Here is a 20,890-nt window from a genome sequence, read left to right as displayed (position 1 = left end):
ACAGGGCAGCAAGGCCAGGCGGGAGCTGCAGGGAGCCGTGGCCCGGCCCGGTCTGGCAGCTGGGATGGCCGCTGAGGCTGTGCGGGTAACCAGGCTGGGTGGGTCGGGGGTGTGGGGGCGGGCGCAGTGGGCTCATGACTGCCCTGGCAGACATGTGCCCCGAGAACCTCGGGATGGGACACTTGGGAAGAGAGTTTGCGGCTGTCATGGAGTTAAGGGTCCTGAGCTGGGGAGATGACCCTAGAATTGACCAACCGGGCCCTAAACCCAGCAGCTGGACTACGAATTCAGCCAGAGTCTGTGCGGGAGGAGGCCGGCTGGAGCGGTACAGTCACAGCGGGAAGAGCCCCGGCCTGCAGAAGAGGAAGGGGCAGGGAGGCGCCCTGGCTGGGGCTCCCAGGAGGAGACGAGAGTGTCGGGTCAGCTCTGCGGGCAGCCCGCGTCGGGAGCGGCACACGTGTGCTACAAAGGTCACTCCCAGGAAACCAGCAGGCGCCTTCCTGAGCTGTGGGTTCCCGGGCAGAGGCGTGTCCAGGCCAGCCACGGCTCAGGGTGGGGGTGAGGGTGCTGAGGGCGCCCCAGTGCCCGGGACAAGCCGCTCCTCCCCTTCCCAAAGGATCCAGAACTTTCCTGCTTCTGAAACTGGCTGCCACCACCAGCTGCAGCGTTGCCGACGCGTGGAGTGCGTGGAGTGCGGGTACAGGTTCTAGAAGATGGGCAGAAGACTCGACTGGGCAGAGGAGTGTGGGCCAGGGCGATGTTTTCACAGCCAGCGCCCAGCCTCGGTCTGAACCAGAGCCCCGGGGAGGCCGGGCAGCCTCACCGCTGCCTGCTGGCCGATGCCTGGGACCTGCCTGGCCTCTGGCTGCGGAACTTTCTGGGAGAATCGGGCAGCAGTGAGGCTGTGGACGGTCTGGCGTGGAAGCAGGCCCCGGAGGGAATCCGAGGAAGCCAGGCAATGGGGTGCAAATCTGCACCCCCCCCCCCAGAAGGCTCAAAGCCGTCCTTGCCTGTGGGCTGTGGGATGCCAGCACCCACCTCCCCCTGTGACCTTTGCCCTGCTGGTGGGGCGGGAGGAGGGCGTCCTCCCTCACAGACCAGCAAAGCTGGAAGGGCGCTACCCTGAGCCCAGCCCGGAACCGTCTGGAGCAGCTGCGACTGCCGGCCTCAGGAAGCCTTCGCGGGCTGGGCGCGCAGCCGGAGCCACGGGCACTCGGCGGGGAGGGGGCAGCTGCGGGACGCCGCCCCCTTTGGCCCCGGGCGGGGGTCGTCGCGGTGGTCCCCGCGCCTCCACCCTCTCCCGGAGGCCGAGGCCGTGCTCGGCTTCCTCCACGCGCGTCTCGCGGGGCCCCGCACACCGGGAGCGCCCAGCCTCCGCGTACGCGACCTCAACGCACCCCTCTCGCCGGGCTCCCGCGCGGCCTCCCCGTCGCGGGTTCCCACGCCGCCCGCCGCGCCGGCCTTATAGGGCAGAGGCGGTGCCGCCCCGCGCCCCGCGCCCCTGCGGGGCGGGGCCTGGCGGGGCGCGGCGGGGCGGGGCGGGGCGGGCCCGCGGAGCCGGCCGGCGAGAGGCCGGGGCCGGGGCGGGGCCTCGGCAGGGGGCGGGCCCAGGGGCGGGGGCGCGGTCGGTGGGCGGGGCCGGGCCGCGCGCGTGCGAGTCGCGGAGGCGCCGGCGCTGCCGTCACCGCGTCCCGAGCTGAGCCGCCGGGCTGCGGGCTGCGGGCTGCCCAGGCCGCTCCCGGGGGCGCGCAGGGGCGCCGAGGCCTGGTGATTCGGGAGGTGCGGGCCGTGGAGGGCCCGGGAGGGGGCGCACCCTCGGGAACGCCCCCCGGGTCGCGGCGGTGAGCACAGGTGCGCGCAGGTAAGCGAGGCGCGGGCGCCGTCGCCGCAGCCGGGGTGAGCGCCCCGCTGCAGGGCCCCTGGGTTCCAGGTTTCCCGCGAGCGAGCGAGGGCTTCGCGCTGTCCCCGCCGGGCGGGGGCCGGTCCGGACCTTGAGGACGAGCGGCACCCCCCGCGGGATCTGCGCGCGGTGCCCCTGGGGCCCGGGCCGCCTGGCCCTCGCCGGTGACCCGAGCTCCGTGTGTCCCGAGGCGGCTTCGGGCGTCCGGCGCTGAAGCCGGGGCCGCCGCCGAGGCCTCCCTGGGCTGCCGCGCCGCCGGGCCCCGCGCGCGCCCCGGGAAGGGCTTGGTGCGGCCCGGGCCCCGGAGGTCGGCGGGGGCGGGCGGCCCTCCAGCGGGGCTGCCGCACGCAGGTGTTTGCGCCGCAGCGCGCGGCCGTTCGTGCGCACTGTGGGAAACGCGCGCGGCCCGGGCGACGCTCACGGAGCAAATTAAAGGCACCGTCACCGCAGAGGCCCGTGCGCCGCCCGCAAGAGAGGCCGACAATTAAAAGCTTCCTCCGGAGAGGCGGCGCCAGCCCGGGCGGGGCCTGGTTCCAGCCGCCGAGCGGCCGCAGCTGTGGCGCACCGCAGACCTGGGCGCCGGAGGGAGGTGTCCGGCCTGGCCCTGCGCCCCGCCTGCAGCCGGGAGCCCGCAGAGCCGAGCCAGCCCGCCCGGGACCCCCAACCCTCACCCAGGCAGGTGCTGCCCCTGGCAGGAAGATCCACACCCGCCCTGGGGAGAGGGGCTTCCTGGAGGAAGGGGTGGAGCTGCGCCCGGGGCCCAGCCCTGCAGGGGCTCGGACTTGGCCTCCTGAGGACACCAGCTGCTCTGTGAGAGGGGGGCCCCCGCGCGCCCCTGCGCCCCAGCTCCCGGCCCCTCTCCAGGGGGGCCTTGGCTCCAGCAGCCCCCGCCGCAGCCAGGCTCTGGGCAGGGCTGGAGCCCCGGGGAGCACACAGCAGCTGTCCCCGGTGTGTTTCTTGGGGCTCAGGGCTGATCCGCCGTGACCCCGACTGTGAGCTGTATCGAATGTCCGCACGTCCCGGCCCAGCTTTCCCAGGGGAGGAACTGGAGTGGCTTCCAAGGGAGGCTAAGACGTCTGTGCCTTCGGTGCCGCCCCAGCGCGAGCACCGGCCACCCGGCTTTTCCTCTGATAGGATTTGTGAAGGGGGAGGGTAGGTGTGCCTGTGCCAAGCCTGCAGTGAGGACACCTGGGCCCCCCTGGCCTCGGGGAGTCTCCACTTCCAGACTGATAAGAAGCAGGGCCCCTCCTCCAGACCCCGCAGCCCGCAGCCTGCACACTTCCTGCCGTCCCAGGCCCCCGGTCCAGGGCTGTGCGGCTGGGGAACGGGGGCCGGCCCCTCAGGCGCCGGTGCCCACCTTGAGTCCTGGGTGGCGGCCGTCTCCCTGGGCGGCTGGGTCCAGCTGGAGCCGGGATGGGGCAGTGCGGGCGGAGGGTCCTGCTCCCCGCCACAGTCTCACCGCCTTTCGGGTTTCCCCGTGGCCGTTATTTGGTGTTTATTTGTTTATTTTCGCTTACTTGAGAAGCATAGCAACAGAGAGAGAGAATGGAGAGGGAGGGAGAGAACTTCCCTCGCTGGTTCACTCCTCAATGCAGTCAGGGCTGGGCCTGGCTGGACCCAGGAGCTCAGAGCTCCATCTGGGGCTCCGACGTGGGACCCCCGGGCCATGCCTGCCGCCTCCCGGGGCCTTGGCAGGGAGCTGGGTCAGTCACGGAGCCGGGACGGGGACCAGGGGGGCCGTGGGCTGGGATACAGGTGTCCCGAGGGGCTGCCTGCCCAGCGGCACCACACCCACCCCTTGGCTGGGTCTCAGCCTTGACACGTGAGATGGTGCTGCTGTCCCCGGAGCTGGGTTCGTTCAGTGCTGCATCCGGTACCCGCGGCTGCTGGTCTCTTTCTTGGCACTGATGGGTGAAGCTGCTGGCTGTTGGGGTGCAGGGCCAGGGGGCCGTGTGTCCCCAGTGAGAGACTGTGCTCCCTCTGTGCCCTGTCACACGCTGCTTCTAACAGGCCACCCGGGCAGGGTCTCACGCCATCCGCCTGTCCCCCTCTGTCCCCACCCGAGGCACCGCCTCCTTTAAGCTTCCGCTGAGCTCCCAGGGCCTCTGGGACACCCTCTGCCCGGCCCGGTCTCTGACCGCTGTGTCGCTTCCCTGAAGGGCACTGTCCCTTCCGCCCCTGCTGTCACACACGACGCACACCGGCCCAGAGCCTCAAAGTCCAGTGCTGGGATGTGGGCAGGGCCGCGCCGCTCCCCGCTGCCCCCGGCCCCGCCCTGGCCCTGTGTGCCCTCTGCCCCGGGCCACCTGTGTACCTGTGGCAGAAAGCAACACCTGGAGCCAGGCGGGCACAGGCGTGGACATGGCCCCCGGCCATCGCCCTGCCGCATGCAGCCCCTGGGGTGCCCGGGGACAGCAGCTGGGCTGACGTCAGGAGGGACCGGCCACCAGAAGGTGCCATGATGTCCTCTGGTGAGAGGGTGAGCGTGAGGGCCTGGCTGCCCCGTGGCACCTGGGTGGCCGCCAGCGCTCTTTGCTGTGTTGGGGGCTGGTGTGGGAGGACCCTCGATGCTGACTGTGACCGCGGGCCTCAGGCCGCCGACTCGGCTGGTTGTGCGCCCTCCACAGGTGAGCCTGGGAACCAGGCTGGCCACCGGGGAGAGCTCAGGGTTCAATCCCTCACCTCCAGCCCGCGGTGAGGAGCCGGCTGCCGACCCCGGCCGTGCGTCCAGGACCCCGTGGTCGCCTCTGAAGCGACCGCGTTCTCGGGGCTCAGGCCGAGGGTCGGTGGGAGCAGCACCCTGGACGCAGGTCCTGGCAGGCCACGGCAGGCCACGGGCAGGCGGCGCCACCTTGCCCAGGAATCCCCTCCGGGCCCCCGCGTGCTGTGCTTTGCAGAGTGAAGGCCCCCGTGGGGTGACCTGGCCTGTGGCTCGGGCTCTGGTCCTCGGGGTGGCCGGGCAGCCCTGGTCACGCCTGCCCGAGGGCTGTGGCCTCTGCCTCTGGTCCTCGGGGTGGCCGGGCAGCCCTGGTCACGCCTGCCCGAGGGCTGTGGCCTCTGATTGTGTCAGTGCAGGTGCCCAGGGCGATGGCGCCGCATCGCACGGCGGCCTGGGCTTCTACAGACTCAGAAAATGCCAGCTTTGTGCTGCCCGGGGTAGCCAGCGGCCGCTCACACCGGGTGTCCCGGGGCGGGGTGGGGGCCGTCCTGCCCTGCTCTGAGCCGCTTTTGTTCCCCTGGGGCTGCAGCCCCACCTCCCCCTGACGTTGGAAGGGCTGGGCCTCCCCTGGGGTCTGGGGTCTCCCGGTCCCAGGGGCCAGGACTGAGGAGGGAGGCCAGCGCCGAGGTGACATCCGCTTCTGGCCCAGGCCTCCCCGTGTGCCCACAGCAGGCTCGGCTCTCACTCAGGTGGGTCAGGGGTCTGCGCTCCGGGTTTCTCCAGGGGCTGTTCCTGTCCTGTCCCCTCTGCTCCCACGGCCAGGACCCTGCTCCCCTTCCTCTCCCTCTCCCGCAGCTCGGGGCTGTTGTGAGGGTCAGGGCACTCACCCCCAGGGCCCGCAAGGCCCCTGTGGCCCCTGCTGCGGCCCCAACACACCTGAGTGTAGGGACACAGGGGGCCCTGGCCATGCGGTACCCACCCGACAAGCCCCTCTGAGGCTGAGCATTTGCAGGGGAGTGACGGAGGGGCTGAGAACTGGGGACCCCACTGGGAGCCCCCCACTTGCCTGGAGTGCCCCCCTGACTCCTATGCTGCCTGAAGCCCCCCCCCCCACCTCCCTCCCCTACGCCCTGCTGACAGTGACTGTCAGTCAACCCAAGACACTGGTTCCTCCCGAAACCTGCCAGCCCCTGCCCCTGGCTCCCACCCCCAGCTCCCAGCCCCGAGAGTGGAGAGGGAGGTTGGGGACGGGTGCCTAGGGGAGACCCTGAGTGCAGTCGGGCCATCCTGGGGTCTGGGCTGCGGCTTCGGGGGTTCAGAGCAGGGCAGCCGGCAGCCTGGCTCTACAGCCTTGGTCACCCCGGATCCCAGACCTCTGGGCCTTTCTGGGGTGAGCGTGGCCCTGGCCACCCCCGGAGCCCTTGCTGCTATGTGGGGGCATGGGGAGTGGGTGGGCTCATCCCACGTGGGCACCAGGCAGGCAGTTCAGGACTGCTTCGTGCAGGGTTTCTCGGCCCCGTGGAGGGGCAGGACTGCCGGGGGGTGGGGGGGACAGAGGAGGAGGGACACCTGGTCACCAGAGGCAGGGGAGCTCGGGTAAGGCACCTCACGCTCAGGGCAGGTCCCACCCCAGGACAGGGGCCAGGAAGGCACCCAGGCTGCCTCTAGAGCAGCAGCTGGCCCCGCTGACCCCACACCAGTCCTCCTGAGGTCCCCGTGGCCTGTCCCTGTGGGTCTGTACCAGGTGTTGGGGCCAGGAGGCCGGGAGACTCATTCTGAGGCCTGGGGCCCAGCTTCTGGGGGCCGGAGCGCCACCTGCGAAACTGCTCCCCGGGCAGTGCCCCTCCTGGCTGTAATTCCACCCCAGGCCTCTCCTGCCCTCCCCAAGGCCTCCTTGAACGTGCAAAGCAGGTAACTCAGAAGTCCCTGGGGGGGGGCAGCCCAGAGTCCCTGCCTCCCCCGTCAGCAAAGGCTTCGTCCTGTGGCAAGGGGCGTCCGCTCCGGGGTCTGGGGCAGGAGCACAGGACCCACTGTGGGCACATGGGACGCGCACCTGGGCGAGGGGCAGGACCCCTCCTGGGAGTGGGGGCCCCACAGCTAGAGGGGGCTCACTTCGCTGGTACAGGAGTGCGGGCTCGGGAGTGTGAGGGGGCCGGGGGGGAGCACTCACTGTCCGTCAGAACGCTGTTTCTGTCTAAGCCCATTCTCCTCACTGTCCACACGAGTGCAAGGAAGCTACACATGCACATGCACACACATGCACAAGCACATACATGCAGATATGTGCACACACCCCTGTAGACACTGCACACACGTGAGCAGATACGTGTGCACACGCACAACCCTGTAGACACTGCACACACGTGAGCAGATACGTGTGCACACGCACACCCTGTAGACACTGCACACACATGAGCAGATACGTGTGTAGACGCACACCCCTGTAGACACTGCACACACGTGAGCAGATACGTGTGCACACACACACCCCTGTAGACACTGCACACACGTGAGCAGATACGTGTGCACACGCACACCCTGTAGACACTGCACACACATGAGCAGATACGTGTGCAGACACACACCTCTGTAGACACTGCACACACGTGAGCAGATACGTGTGCACACCCCTGTAGACACTGCACACACATGAGCAGATACGTGTGCACACGCACACACCTGTAGACACTGCACACACATGAGCAGATACGTGTGCACACCCCTGTAGACACTGCACACATGAGCAGATACGTGTGCACACGCACACCCCTGTAGACACTGCACACACATGAGCAGTTACGTGTGCACACGCACACCCCTGTAGACACTGCACACATGAGCAGATACGTGTGCACATGCACACCCCTGTAGACACTGCACACACATGAGCAGATACGTGTGCACATGCACACCCCTGTAGACACTGCACACACATGAGCAGATACGTGTGTAGACGCACACCCCTGTAGACACTGCACACACATGAGCAGATACGTATGCACACCCCTGTAGACACTGCACACACATGAGCAGATACGTGTGTAGACGCACACCCCTGTAGACACTGCACACACGTGAGCAGATACGTATGCACACCCCTGTAGACACTGCACACACGTGAGCAGATACGTGTGCACACGCACACCCCTGTAGACACTGCACACACGTGAGCAGATACGTTTGCAGACGCAAACCCCTGTAGACACTGCACACACGTGAGCAGATACGTGTGCACACCCCTGTAGACACTGCACACACGTGAGCAGATACGTGTGCACACCCCTGTAGACACTGCACACACATGAGCAGATACGTGTGCACACACACACCCCTGTAGACACTGCACACACGTGATCAGATACGTGTGCACACACACACCCCTGTAGACACTGCACACACGTGAGCAGATACGTGTGTAGACGCACACCCCTGTAGACACTGCACACACGTGAGCAGATACGTGTGCACACACACACCCCTGTAGACACTGCACACACGTGAGCAGATACGTGTGTAGACGCACACCCCTGTAGACACTGCACACACGTGAGCAGATACATTTGCACACACACACCCCTGTAGACACTGCACACACGTGAGCAGATACGTGTGTAGACGCACACCCCTGTAGACACTGCACACACGTGATCAGATACGTGTGCAGACGCACACCCCTGTAGACACTGCACACACATGAGCAGATACGTGTGTAGACGCACACCCCTGTAGACACTGCACACACGTGAGCAGATACGTGTGCAGACGCACACCCCTGTAGACACTGCACACACGTGAGCAGATACGTGTGTAGACGCACACCCCTGTAGACACTGCACACACGTGAGCAGATACGTGTGCACACGCACACCCCTGTAGACACTGCACATACGTGATCAGATACGTGTGCACACGCACACCCCTGTAGACACTGCACATACGTGAGCAGATACGTGTGCACACACACCCCTGTAGACACTGCACACACGTGAGCAGATACGTGTGCACACGCACACCCCGTAGACACTGCACACACGTGAGCAGATACGTGTGCACACGCACACCCCTGTAGACACTGCACACACATGAGCAGATACGTGTGCACACGCACACCCCTGTAGACACTGCACACACGTGAGCAGATACGTGTGCACACGCACACCCCTGTAGACACTGCACACACATGAGCAGATACGTGTGCACACGCACACCCCTGTAGACATTGCACACAGGCGTGTGCACAGGCACACACATGACCAACACGTGCATATACGCGTGGGGATGCACACACCTGTGGACACCGTGCGTACGCACAAGCACACATGCGCACCCCCCCCCTCCGTGCCCTGGGCTGTGTCCTGTGTCCCACCGCGCCCTCCCCACAGCTCTGCCGGTCCCGAGCGCACAGCGGCAGGAGGCGTCGTGTGCTCTCTGCTTAGTCCTCTGTGTTTTATGGAGGGATTGCTCACTCAGGACAACACAGAACCAGCTAGCACAGAGCAGGACGTGGCCCCTCGGTGTCCCAGGACAGCCTCAGCACCACCCTGGGACCCAGGGCGCCTGTTGGCTCCTGCCGTGGAGCCTGGTCCTGTGGCCGTGGCCACGCCGGGATGTTCCAGGCCCAGGAGTGGAGCCCTCAGAACGCCTGCCAACTCTCGTTTTCCCAGACTGCCCTCCCAGGCCCGTGGTGGTCTGGGCAGCTGCTGGCTGTCTCCCCGGTTGGGTGGCAGCCAGGAGTCCTGTGCAGGCCCCTGCTGATGTGGGCTGTGTCCCCGCAGGGCAGGGGCCGAGCCCCTGAGCCCTCACCCAGCAGATGTCCTCAGTGTCTGGCTGCAGGCAGTGGACGTGGGTGTGAAAGTGGACAGTGGGAGGCGCTTTCCCTCAGGGCGTGGCCAGGGCCCTGGCCGTCCCTGCTCCCTCTGCAGACTGGCGTGTGTGTGGTCCCTCAGTGGAGCTGTCCTTGTGCTTATGGCCCGGTCCCCTTGCGTCCCCCAAAAGACAGGGCCTCTGTGGTCCTGTCCAGTCCTCCTGTCGTAACCTGCGGGGCCGTGCACAGAGCACCTGCTGCTGGCTCAGAGTCTGGGCGAGGCACAGCCGCCCTGGGCCCCTGCCCCACCCCCAGGCCAGGAGGGTGGGGCCTGCTGTCCCCCCGGGGCCTCTGCCTGCAGTCTGGTGTACCAAGGGTTTTAGTTCTCGCTAGGCCACACCTGCCACCCGCTGTGGGGCTTGGGGGTTGAGGTGCAAAGCTTTCTTTTAAAAAATACTTGTGAGCCACAAAGAGCTTGTCTGCTGGTTCACTCCCCAGATGCCCACAGCTCCACCCAGAGCTCCCTTGGGGTGACAGGGGCCCAGGTCCGCGGGCCGCCAGCCACTGCCCCCCAGGCTGTGCGTCAGCAGGAAGCCGGGTGGGAAGTGGGGCTGGTACTCGTGCACCAAACGCCGCAGTGCAGGCCCTGGCTTGCTCGAGGCCACCTCACACTTTCTGTGCCACTCCTGGGAAGGGGGCTGGGGTGGGGCCGTGCCTCCCTCCCACAGGGTGGTGCTGGCTGTGTGTGGACTGTGCAGCACCACAGGTCCCCAAGAGGAGGGCTGTGCTGTGGCCAGAACCCGGCTTCCCAGGGCTGTGTGCACCCTTCGAGGACCTCGGGAGCCCTGGGAAGCCCCACCCTGGGGGCCGAACTGGCCATGCCCGTTGAGTCAGGCTGGCTGCCCATGGGGGCAGGGGACGGCGTGGTCAGATGTGGCTACCTGCATCCCCGAGGCCCTGGCGAGCCCAGCTGGAGCAGCACGGCCCTCTTAGTCCCATGGGGACGGCCACTTCCAAGTCCACAGAGAGCTGCCCACTGCACACACTGGGCTCTGGGACAACCCACATAGGGGCCACATGGCTCAGCGCTGAGGGTGAGAGTGGCTGTGGCCCCTCCCCGAGGAGGCCGCCTTGGGGACGTGGCGGAGCAGGAGTGGCTTTGGGGGCCCTGTGGCTGCAGGCACAGGATCTGCTGTCGCCAGCAGGCCATGGTGCTGGGAGGGACAGCGCCCTGCTGTCCAGCAGCCTGGCTCCGGGGTACAGCCTGCGGCCCCGCAGTGCGGGGCACTGGGACTCATGTCTCCTTTCTCCTCCCCAGCATCATGGCTGACAGCAAGGCCAAGGCAGCCAAAGCCGCCAACAAGACACCCCCCAAGTCCCCAGGGGAGCCCACAAAGGACAAGGCAGCCAAGAGGCTGTCTCTGGAGTCTGACGGTGGCCCTGAGGGGGCGGCTGCCGCAGCCCCAGAGCTCAGTGCCCTGGAGGAAGCCTTCCGCCGGTTTGCAGTCCACGGGGACACCAGGGCCACCGGGAAGGAGATGCATGGCAAGAACTGGTCCAAGCTGTGCCGGGACTGCCAGGTGATCGACGGGAAGAACGTGACGGTCACCGACGTGGACATTGTCTTCAGCAAGATCAAGTGAGTGTGCGCATGGCTGTGTCCCAGCCCAGCGGCTCTCAGGGCCCGGGCCCACTCCCGAGCCCCCTGGCTGGGTTTGCTTGGCCTGAGCTGGCCCAGAAGTCAGGCTCAGAGAGGGTGTGGGGCTCCCGGGGCATTCTGGACTTACTGGGCTGTGTGCTAAGCCACAGTGCCCGCCCAGGACAGCACATGCCCACCCTGGCCCCTGCAACCCCCAGGCCTCAGGTTCCAGAGAAGAGCCCTGGTGTGCACCTGCAGGCTTGGCGGGACGGCGTGCACAGGCGCGTACACGCCTTCTCCTCAGTTCTGTGCAGTTCCCGGAGGCCCTGCACCCCCCCTCCTGTCACCCCAGCATCCCTGAGGCTCAAGGACGTTTTCCCTGCCTTCCTCGACACCCCTCACACCTGAGAGCAGTGACACTGTCCCAGCTGTCCCAGCCCGTTTGTGCCCGTCTCGGCCCTGGTATGGGGCATGCTCTGTGGGCGTGGCCTCCAGCTGTCACACAGGCACCCCAGGTGCCACGCCTCCTTGCTGCCTTTCCCACCCTGATGCCGAGGGGCAGCCATCACTGTGGTGGACCAGGGTGACCGAGCACGGGCCAGGGAGGGGCTGCCTGTCTTTGGGGAAGCAGAGAGGCCCTGGGGGAGGAGGCTGGTCCCACAGGAGCCTGGACGCCCGTGCACTGCAGGCAGAAGGGGTCTTGGGTTTGGGAAGCTGTGCTTGGGGATGGTACCAGCAGCCTCTCTCCTGTGCTGGGCCCACGTGACCAGAGCACTGCCCTGGTCCTGGTGCCGAGTTCTCACTGGGCCAAGGGGATGTGTGCCGGCAGCCGTGTCACCTCGTGGAGTGGGCGGGGTCACATTAACACTGCCCAGGCAGAGCAGGTGTCTCACCTTGCCAGGCCCTTGCCAACAGATGGCCTCGCAAGGGGTGGCCCGGGCCCTCTGCTGGCCCCAGCCTTGAACATCCTGGGTCCTGCAGCTGCTCCTGTGGCTGCAGTGGGTGTGGGGCTGGACCCAGCCTCTCCCTGCACCCCTAGGCGTGGCTTCCCTTGATTGACAGTGTAGCCAGGACAGCAGCAGATGTGGGAGCCTGGGCCCAGGAGTGGAGGCGGGCAAGACTGGCTCAGGCCGGGCCAGACACCACCCCACGCTGTCAGGTGCTGTTCCTCCTGCAGAGTGGCCTTCCAGCCGCCACCCCCCCCACGTGTGCGACGTGCGTTCTCACCTGGCTCATTGGTGTGCTGGGACTCAGGGACCTGAGGCCGCGAGCTGAGGAGCAGGCAGCTGTGTCTGCACCGGGAGGGACCCAGGCCACCACAACCCGGGCATCCATTCGTGCAGGCGCCTGGGCTGAGGGAACGCCGCGGGCCGTGCTGTCCCCCTGCAGGTGCTGGCCTGGCCCCGCCCAGGGTCCTCCCAGCGTGCAGGAGGTTCCAGGAGGGAATGGGGGTCCCGCAGGGACCTGCAGAGCTGCCAGGAAGGGCAGGGCTGAGCCTGCTCTGTCGTGGGGAAGGGTCGCTCAGGTACCTCCAGGAAGTCGCCAGCTGGGGAGAGACGCCAGCGTTTGTTTCCCAGTGGTTGCCGTGGCTGCGTGGGCCGCGTGCCAGCCGGGGCATCTGCGGCCTTTGTTGGGGCCCGGTCGCCATGGCCGCAGTTGCTTGTTTGGCTGTTACTATGCGCCGGGTTTCAAACACACGTCTCGCCGCTGAAGACCACTGCGGGCAGACCCCGCCCACACGCACAGGCAGGGCTGCCGGGGACACCACCTCTGCGTGCGTGTGTGTGCCTGTGTGCGCCTACCGGTCCCAGCCTGTGCCCCCGGATCCTGAGCAAGGGTCCGCGGCCTTGCCCTGGCCTGCAGGGGTGCAGGGGGAGGGCTGGGCGGGGTCTCTGCTCCAGGCCTGCTCCGCACCCACACACGCTGTGCAGGGAGGGCGACGGCTCAGTGTGGGGGGTGTGGAGCACCTGGGTGCAGCTACGGCCACAGCTACCACCGCCTCTGACAAAGGCGCGTGGGTGGAGGCCAGCTGTGCCCGGGGGCAAAACGGAGGTCAGGAGAGCCCCTGCTGGAGTGTGTTGGGGCAGCTCTGACATCTGCCTGTCTGAAAAAAGCCAGGCCCACCCCACCCCCACCCCCCATGAGGTCTGTCCCTGCTCCCCACCCCCCACCCCCAGGCTCCACCTCTCGGCATGGCCACAAGCTGGCCTCAGAGACTCCAGGGTGCTGAGCGCTTCTCCCGGGCTGGAGTCCCATTCCTGTTTCTCTGGGGCCCTCTAGTGGCCACCCGGGGCAGCACTAAGAGGCCTGTGCCCGAGGACAGTGACCCAAGCCGCTGGACCTACCTCTAGCCAGAAGTCAGAGCCATTGGTCCAAGGTGGGCAGCTGAGGGCCCCGTGTGGCCGGCAGAGACAAGGGCAGCTCCTCGTTGTCCTCTTTCCCCAGAAGCCCCCACACCTGTGCGGGATCCCAGCTTCCCGTGGGGCACCTCTGGCTCTCACGCCCTTAGCTCCACAGCCTGTATGGGTTCCTGGGAGACCCACAGGACACTGATGGGAGGGGCCCCGGAGGCTCCAACCTCTGCCCTCGCTCAGAGCCTGGTTCCTCTCGGGGGACCTGTGACCAGCACCTGCCTCCTGAACTGCTCTGGGCACAGGCACCTGGGGCTCCCTCCCCCCGAGGTCACAGGGGTGCCCAGGGACGGCCTGCTGCACCGTGTGCAGGACAGCCAGCATCCAGCCCCCCGCCCTGAGTGTGGCCTGCAGTGGAGGAGCCCTTGTGTCTCCCCTCCACCAGCCGTGCCGCACCCTGGTGCACAGCCTGGTGCTGCACTGTGGTCAGCAGGCTGGGGCACAGCCAGGGAGTGCCTGGGAGGCCTGGGGCCTCGGAGCCACACCCCCGAGCCTGGGAGGAAGAACGGCACAGCTGATGCCAATCAAGGCCCAGCGCTCCAGACACAGACACGGTGCCCCCAGGACGCTACGCAGCCCCTCCTGCGGGTCACGTTCTGGGATGCAGCAGGCACTCCCGCTTCCCAGGACAGGGGCACCTGCTCTCCGGCGGCCCGGCCTGATCCCTGGGCCCTGTCCTGCAGGGTGTGCAGGGGCCCCTCCTTGGCCCAGCCAGGTCCCTCTCTGCCCTCCCCTCCCAATGCTACAAAAAGAACTCAGTTTAAAAAAGAAGAAAAACCCAAATGTTCCAGGCATAGAGCCCACCACCGTAGGAGGTGTGAGGATGTGAGACAGGACTCAAACACGCCGCTGACGGGGCTTCAGCCAGCTCTGAGCTGTCTCCAAGACCCGGGCGTGGGGTGCGTGAGCCCTCAGGTAGGGCGAACACAAGCACGGGGTGCGTGCGATCCCTGCAGGTAGGGGTGAGGACATGGGCGTGGGGAGTGTGTGAGCCCTGCAGGTAGGGGTGAGGACATGGGTGTGGGGAGTGTGTGAGCCCTCGAGGTAGGGGTAAGGACACAGGCGTGGGGGGTGTGTGTGATCCCTGCAGGTAGGGGTAAGGACACAGGCGTGGGGAGTGTGTGAGCCCTCGAGGTAGGGGTGAGGACACAGGCGTGGGGGGTGTGTGTGATCCCTGCAGGTAGGGGTAAGGACACAGGCGTGGGGAGTGTGTGAGCCCTCGAGGTAGGGGTGAGGACACAGGCGTGGGGAGTGTGTGAACCATGAAGGTGGGGATGAGGACACAGGCGTGGGGAGTGTGTGATCCCTCCAGGTAGGGGTGAGGGCACAGGCGTGGGGAGTGTGTGGACCATGAAGGTAGGGGTGAGGGCACAGGTGTGGGGAGTGTGTGATCCCTCCAGGTAGGGGTGAGGACACAGGCGTGGGGTGTGTGTGATCCCTCCAGGTAGGGGTGAGGACACAGGCGTGGGGAGTGTGTGATCCCTCCAGGTAGGGGTGAGGACACAGGCGTGGGGAGTGTGTGAGCCCTCCAGGTAGGGGTGAGGACACAGGCGTGGGGAGTGTGTGAACCATGAAGGTAGGGGTGAGGGCACAGGCGTGGGGTGTGTGTGATCCCTCCAGGTAGGGGTGAGGACACAGGCGTGGGGAGTGTGTGATCCCTCCAGGTAGGGGTGAGGACACAGGCGTGGGGAGTGTGTGATCCCTCCAGGTAGGGGTGAGGACACAGGCGTGGGGAGTGTGTGATCCCTCCAGGTAGGGGTGAGGACACAGGCGTGGGGAGTGTGTGATCCCTCCAGGTAGGGGTGAGGACACAGGCGTGGGGAGTGTGTGAGCCCTCCAGGTAGGGGTGAGGACACAGGCGTGGGGAGTGTGTGAACCATGAAGGTAGGGGTGAGGGCACAGGCGTGGGGTGTGTGTGATCCCTCCAGGTAGGGGTGAGGACACAGGCGTGGGGAGTGTGTGAGCCCTCCAGGTAGGGGTGAGGACACAGGCGTGGGGAGTGTGTGAGCCCTCCAGGTAGGGGTGAGAACACAGGCGTGGGGAGTGTGTGAGCCCTCCAGGTAGGGGTGAGGACACAGGCGTGGGGAGTGTGTGAACCATGAAGGTAGGGGTGAGGGCACAGGCGTGGGGTGTGTGTGATCCCTCCAGGTAGGGGTGAGGACACAGGCGTGGGGAGTGTGTGAGCCCTCCAGGTAGGGGTGAGGACACAGGTGTGGGGAGTGTGTGAGCCCTCCAGGTAGCAGTTAGAGCAGTGTCCACGCTGGCCACTGTCTTGCCCTCTCACACTGCCGAGTGGGCAGGTTCTAGATTCCAGTAGTTGTCAGTGCAGCTGTGATGAACCCTGGCCCACACTTGGTTTCTCTGGTCTGATCAGACCTAGGGGTGGGCTGCCGGGCACCATGTGTGCTGCACCTCCTCCCCGCAGAGCCATCTGTGGGCCAGACCTGCTGTGGACTTCGACTGTGTCCCTGGCGCAGCCACTTGTCTGTGGTCTGTGTGCCTCTGTGGCCGAGGGTCTGGGCCCAATATCCTGCTTTCTTGCTGCAGTATCAAGCCCTTCACCCTTTCCTTGTCTTCAGTCTTAACGGTGTCTCCCCCCCCCCCCCCCCCCCCCGAGTTACACAGAGGAAGGAAGACACACACGCACACACATCTCATCCACCCACCTTCCATCCGCTGATTCATTCCCCAGATGGCCACAGTGGCCAGGCCGGGGCTAGGCCAGGCAGGAGCCAGGATCCTCATCCTGGTCTCCCACGTGGGTACAGGGCCCCAAGCACTTGGGCTGTCTTCCGTGCTTTCCCAGGCCATGGCAGAGAGCTGGATCTGAAGTGGAGCAGCCAGGACTCGAACCAGCGCCCAGATGGGATTCAGATGTTGCAAGGCCCCGGCTTTACCTGCTACACCACGACGCTGGTCCCCATAATTATGTCTTAGGAGTGTGGTTTTTAACATTTTGAAGTCCAGTTCACTTGTTTTGACTGTGCAACAACTGTGTTGGTGTCATTTCTAAGAAATCTTTGCCCAACACCCTCAGTCACAGAGGTTTCCTTCTGGGTGTTCTAGAACCTGCTTCAGGTTGTGACTGGAGAGTGATCCAGCTGGTTCGGGATGGAGAGGCTGCCCGGTGGGGGCCCTGGGGCCCTCTAGACCTCTAGCCTTGCCTGGCACGGTGGCTCCTGCTTCTCCACACTGCTCTTCCAGCTGGGTCCTCTGCTCAGGGGCTTCACGGAGACCTCCCTGGGGTCCCACTGAGGCAGCCATCTTTTGGCTGGGGCCATTCAGGACCCTGCACTCGCAGGGTTCAGCCATTTGGCTGTTAGTGGCCAGCTGGGCTCCCGGGGAAGTGCTGGAGCCCCCATCCGACCTGAGCTCTAAGTCTCTCCGAATCAGACTGGCTGGGACAGATCCAATCAAAATAAAAACATGCTCTTCCCCTACAGTTACCAAAGCCAGAGCAGCAGCTCAGAGCCCTTCTGAAACGGCCAGAATGACCCCGGTGGGAGGACTGGATGAAGTGCGAGCCAGCAGGCAGTGACAGGGGGACACACAGCTCCGTCCCGCCCAGCCGCTCCCACCCCCAGCCCCCCGCATGCTGTCACAGCAGCCCCTGGTACTCCTGACCCCAGCACTTGCCTGTGAATCTCCCTGGGCCGCAGGGGCTCACCTCCCGGCCTGTCCCTACAGGGGGAAGGCCTGTAGGACCATCACCTTCGAGCAGTTCCAGGAGGCGCTGGAGGAGCTCGCCCGCAAGCGCTTCAAGGACAAGAGCGCAGAGGAGGCTGTGCGTGAGGTGCACCGGCTGGTGGAGGGCCGCGCGCCCATCATCTCGGGGGTCACGGTAAGGGGCAGGGTGGGGCGGGGCGGGGCGCACTGACAGAGTTTGGGCCACAGGCCCAGTCCCCCAGGCCCACACCCCTTCTCCTCCTGTGCCCCTGCAGAAAGCTGTGTCATCGCCCACCGTGTCCCGGCTCACCGACACCACCAAGTTCACTGGCTCCCACAAGGAACGCTTCGACCAGTCGGGCAAGGGCAAAGGCAAGGCTGGCCGTGTGGACCTGGTGGACGAGTCGGGCTACGTGCCCGGCTACAAGCACGCGGGCACCTATGACCAAAAGGTGCAGGGGGGCAAGTAGTGCTCCGCGCCAGTGCCCGCGGCACTGCAGGTGTCCTGGGAGCAGGACCGCGTCTCGTCACCCTTCATTACATTCCTACGCTCGTCTGGGCACAGGGGTGCCTGGGCTGTAGCCCCAGCACCCCATCTCACACCCTAGGCTCAGGCCCTGACTCACCAACCCTGCCTCCCTTGCCTCCCTCGCCCTGAGCTGGGAGCAGACAGCTGCTTCTCCTGGTCCCAGCACCCTGGCCACTCGGTCTGCAGGTAACGGCAGCGTTTCAAAGAGCCGGCGGGCATGGGGACAAGAATGACAGACCCTACCAGAGGCCACACTGACCTCCCTGCAGCGACCTTTCGGGAGCATCAACCATGGACAAGATGTGGGTGGCGTCTGTGAGCCCGGGGACACCAAGGGCTCCTCGTGCCCTCCAGGGCAGAGGCCACCTGGCAGCTATGCTGGTGGGCGGGTCACACACGTGTTCACGTGCATGCCTACAGACCAGGGCTGCGCTGAGAGCAGCCACGGCACTCGCAGCTCTCCTGGAAAGTGAGAGGCGGCGGCAGCTGCATGTTCCCAGACGCCCCGGCCCCGGGCCCCAGGCTTGGAGGCCCAGTGCAGCCCAGCGGCTGCCCACAGCGTGGTGCCCGTGCCTGCCTGGGGGTCTCTCTCTGAAGCCTCTTGTGAGCAGCAGCTGCCTCTGTCCTCTCTGGGACCTGCGCAGTGCAGGACACCAGACACAAGGAGGGCCCACGGGGTGGGCAGCACGGGCCACCCTGTCCCAGTGGCCCCACAGCAACTGTCCCTTTGCACGAACACAGCCTCACGTGTGCCCTGCTGAAGCTTGGGGGAGACCTCCCATGAGCCGCGTGGCCACTGCTGACTGTCCAGGGCAGACGGCCACTCAGGGCAGGGCCCCGGTTCCTGCACACGTGCCTGGCCCATAGCACAAGTCAACAGCGGAGCTGCCCCCCTCACTGCCATAGTGCCCTTGGCGGAGAGTGTGCCTGCGCGTGGCCACGGAGCCCGGAAGGCTGAGCACAGCTCCTCCTAGAGGCGATTCCTGGCTGCCCCTGCCCTGCCCTCGCTCCTGCCCTCCCTGAGACCCTCACCCAGGACAAACAGTGTTAATTATTCAGCCACGGCCTGAGGGAGCAAAAGGCCTTGTGCAGTGGCCACTGAGCATGGCTGCTCCCCCACCCTGAGGCCTGAGCCTAGGAAAAGCCCAGGCTGCCCCACACCCTCGTCCACTGCCCTGCCCAGCATCCTGGTCCCGAGGCCACTTTTCTCCTTCCCTCTTACTCCCAGGCAGTCTGCCCCCTCCCCCTAATCACATCAAACAGTGGCACTGGAGGGTTCCCGCCCATGCAGCAGAAAGGGTGCTCCCAGGGCCAGCTCCTTGGGGCAAGTGAGGACGCTGGGTCCCAGCAAAGGAACCACCCGTAGGGCAAGGCCACCAGGTCACCCCACAGCTGGCTGGAGCAGCCCGAGCGGCAGGGTCGCCCATGTCAGGCCCTGGAGGTGACGGCCTGAGCGCACCCTGATGGCCGTGGGTTCTGTGAAGGGAGCCGAGTGCTCCGTCCCCACCCCACACGCAGGCGTGGGCACTGCTCCCCAGCTGCAGGCCACCTCAGACACACGTGGGCCAGGACAGGATGCGCCCCAGCCAGGCCCCCGACTCTCAGACTCCCGTCAGTTTGCACTGTGCAGTCACCTGCCGCTTTGGTGTCCCAGTGTTACAAATGCACGAGTGTGTGTGTGTGTGTGTGCGCGCGCGCGTGCAATGCCAAACAGCTCTACCAACCCTGGTCAAACAGAATTACATGCAGCCCAGAGACCGGGGCAGGGTCTGTCAGGAGGGGCAGCCCCGTTCTCCGGGAGCCACAGTGCGGCAGGCGCTCCGGCACCCGGCGGTGAAAGGCAGGAGTGGCTGAGCGTGCTTTCTCCCAGGGCACCTATTTATCTCTGTATGGCCCAGTGGGCCGTGTCGGCTGGGACAGCCACGTCTCAGTCCACAGCCAGGGCCTCATTTACACTGGAGCACTCTACCTTTTCTGTGTCCCGCCCTCCCTCACAGCAAACGTGGGCGCACGGCACCCGCAGCCACCCCGTCGCCTGTCTGCCCCACCCCCAGGCCCAGGGGCTGCCAGCTCCGGGCACGCCGTGGGCTCTCCGGCCGCCTGGTTTGGGATTACTGGCTCACAGCCGCACAACTGGAGCAGAGAGGGGTAACAGAAGTCCCGGCCCCCGGCCCCGCGCCCAGACAGCCTGCTCGCCTAAGTTCATTTTCTGCCGCACCCCATGCCATGGGGGGGCTCCCGGTCACCTGCTGAGGACAGCTCAGAGCTAGTGTCCTGCCAGCACTCACGACCAACTCCTCACTCTGGTGGGGGGGGGGGGGCAGGCTGGGACTACGACAGGCACTTAGCAATGCTTAAGTTAACCTTTCAGCCCTCTTAAAAACTAAACCACGCCAAGTGACAAAGCCCCTGCGCAACAGAACCCGAGAGGGAGCGGAGAGTGAGTGTGTGCTCCTGCTGGCCTGCACTACGTTCTTTCTGAGAAAGGAAACAGAGTTATGTGTATATATCAGCACTCTATTTTTGCACTGTTCTGTCAGCGCTGGGGAGCGCTGCACACAGCACTTCAGCGGTTGATGGGCTGTGTGCGTGACAGGCACACCGCCACCAGGAGCGACTGGTGCAAGGCGTCGTGCCGCCTCTGGACGAGGGCCGGGGTCTCGCTTGCAGCCCTTAGTGAAACAGCTCGTGTCTGCGCACACCGCTCGTGTCTGCTGTTGGTGTCCTGTGTGTCAACGTGGTAAAGTGGTGAATTAAAGGAGTTACAGCCTGGCTTGCTCTCCTCCGGAGCCTGCGGGACAGCGTGAGCGTGGCATCTCAGGGCTGGGCTCACCTTGGTCCTGGGGAGCCTATTGCTGCCGGCTGCAGGCCCGAGTGCAGGAGGGGCGGAGGGACCAGCATCTGTCAGGCTCGACACCAGGTCTGGTTCAGGGGCAGCCCTGGGGGAGTGGGAGGAGAATGGGAGGTTTACCTCCTGTGAACCACACCATGGACGACCACAGCAGTCCCCTGAACAGGGCAGTGTCCTCAACAGGAGCAGCAAACTGTTTCCAAGATGAGGATGAAATCAAGCCGCTTTCAGACAGAAGCAGGCAATGTGCCAACAGACGTGAAGTCCCCAGTGCAGCTGTGGCCCAGAGGAAATGGCTGGGAGTGCGGGGCGGGGGGAGTAACTCCTGGGCCCTGTCACTCACGTTCTCGGGAGGTGGGTGACAGCACGGATGGAAGAAACTCGTAATAGAAAGAACAAAGCCAAGTTTCGAGCTTGCACGCAGCAGAGTG

The 20,890-nt window shown here is 65.8% G+C and overlaps 2 protein-coding genes across 2 annotated transcripts in view; one reads left to right on the top strand and one right to left on the bottom strand.

Moving 5' to 3' along the window:
- The first annotated feature begins 1,803 nt into the window (after positions 1-1,803).
- On the top strand, positions 1,804-20,374 carry TPPP (tubulin polymerization promoting protein). The gene is made up of 4 exons (XM_062212598.1): positions 1,804-1,861; positions 10,682-11,002; positions 17,101-17,254; positions 17,355-20,374. Exons 2-4 carry the CDS (start codon positions 10,686-10,688, stop codon positions 17,547-17,549), a joined length of 666 nt encoding a protein of 221 aa, XP_062068582.1. The 5' UTR covers positions 1,804-1,861; positions 10,682-10,685; the 3' UTR covers positions 17,550-20,374.
- CEP72 (centrosomal protein 72) overlaps positions 20,361-20,890 on the bottom strand; it is a 28,956-nt gene continuing 28,426 nt past the window's right edge. Inside the window, exon 13 of the mRNA XM_062212596.1 lies at positions 20,361-20,547. The gene's annotated coding sequence lies outside the window, so the exon portion shown is untranslated. The remainder of the gene's footprint in view (positions 20,548-20,890) is intronic.

Source organism: Lepus europaeus, chromosome 15 (genome assembly GCF_033115175.1).
Source record: "Lepus europaeus isolate LE1 chromosome 15, mLepTim1.pri, whole genome shotgun sequence".
NCBI lineage: Eukaryota > Metazoa > Chordata > Mammalia > Lagomorpha > Leporidae > Lepus > Lepus europaeus.
Note: the sequence above shows the minus strand (reverse complement) of the source record. Positions and strands in the feature narration are given on the sequence as shown.

Coding starts and splice junctions, on each gene's coding strand:
- TPPP (XM_062212598.1), top strand. CDS start 10,686: ATGGCTGACAGCAAGGCCAAGGCAGCCAAAGCCGCCAACAAGACACCC. Junction 11,003..17,100: donor ATTGTCTTCAGCAAGATCAA/GTGAGTGTGCGC, acceptor CTGTCCCTACAG/GGGGAAGGCCTGTAGGACCA. Junction 17,255..17,354: donor CCATCATCTCGGGGGTCACG/GTAAGGGGCAGG, acceptor GTGCCCCTGCAG/AAAGCTGTGTCATCGCCCAC.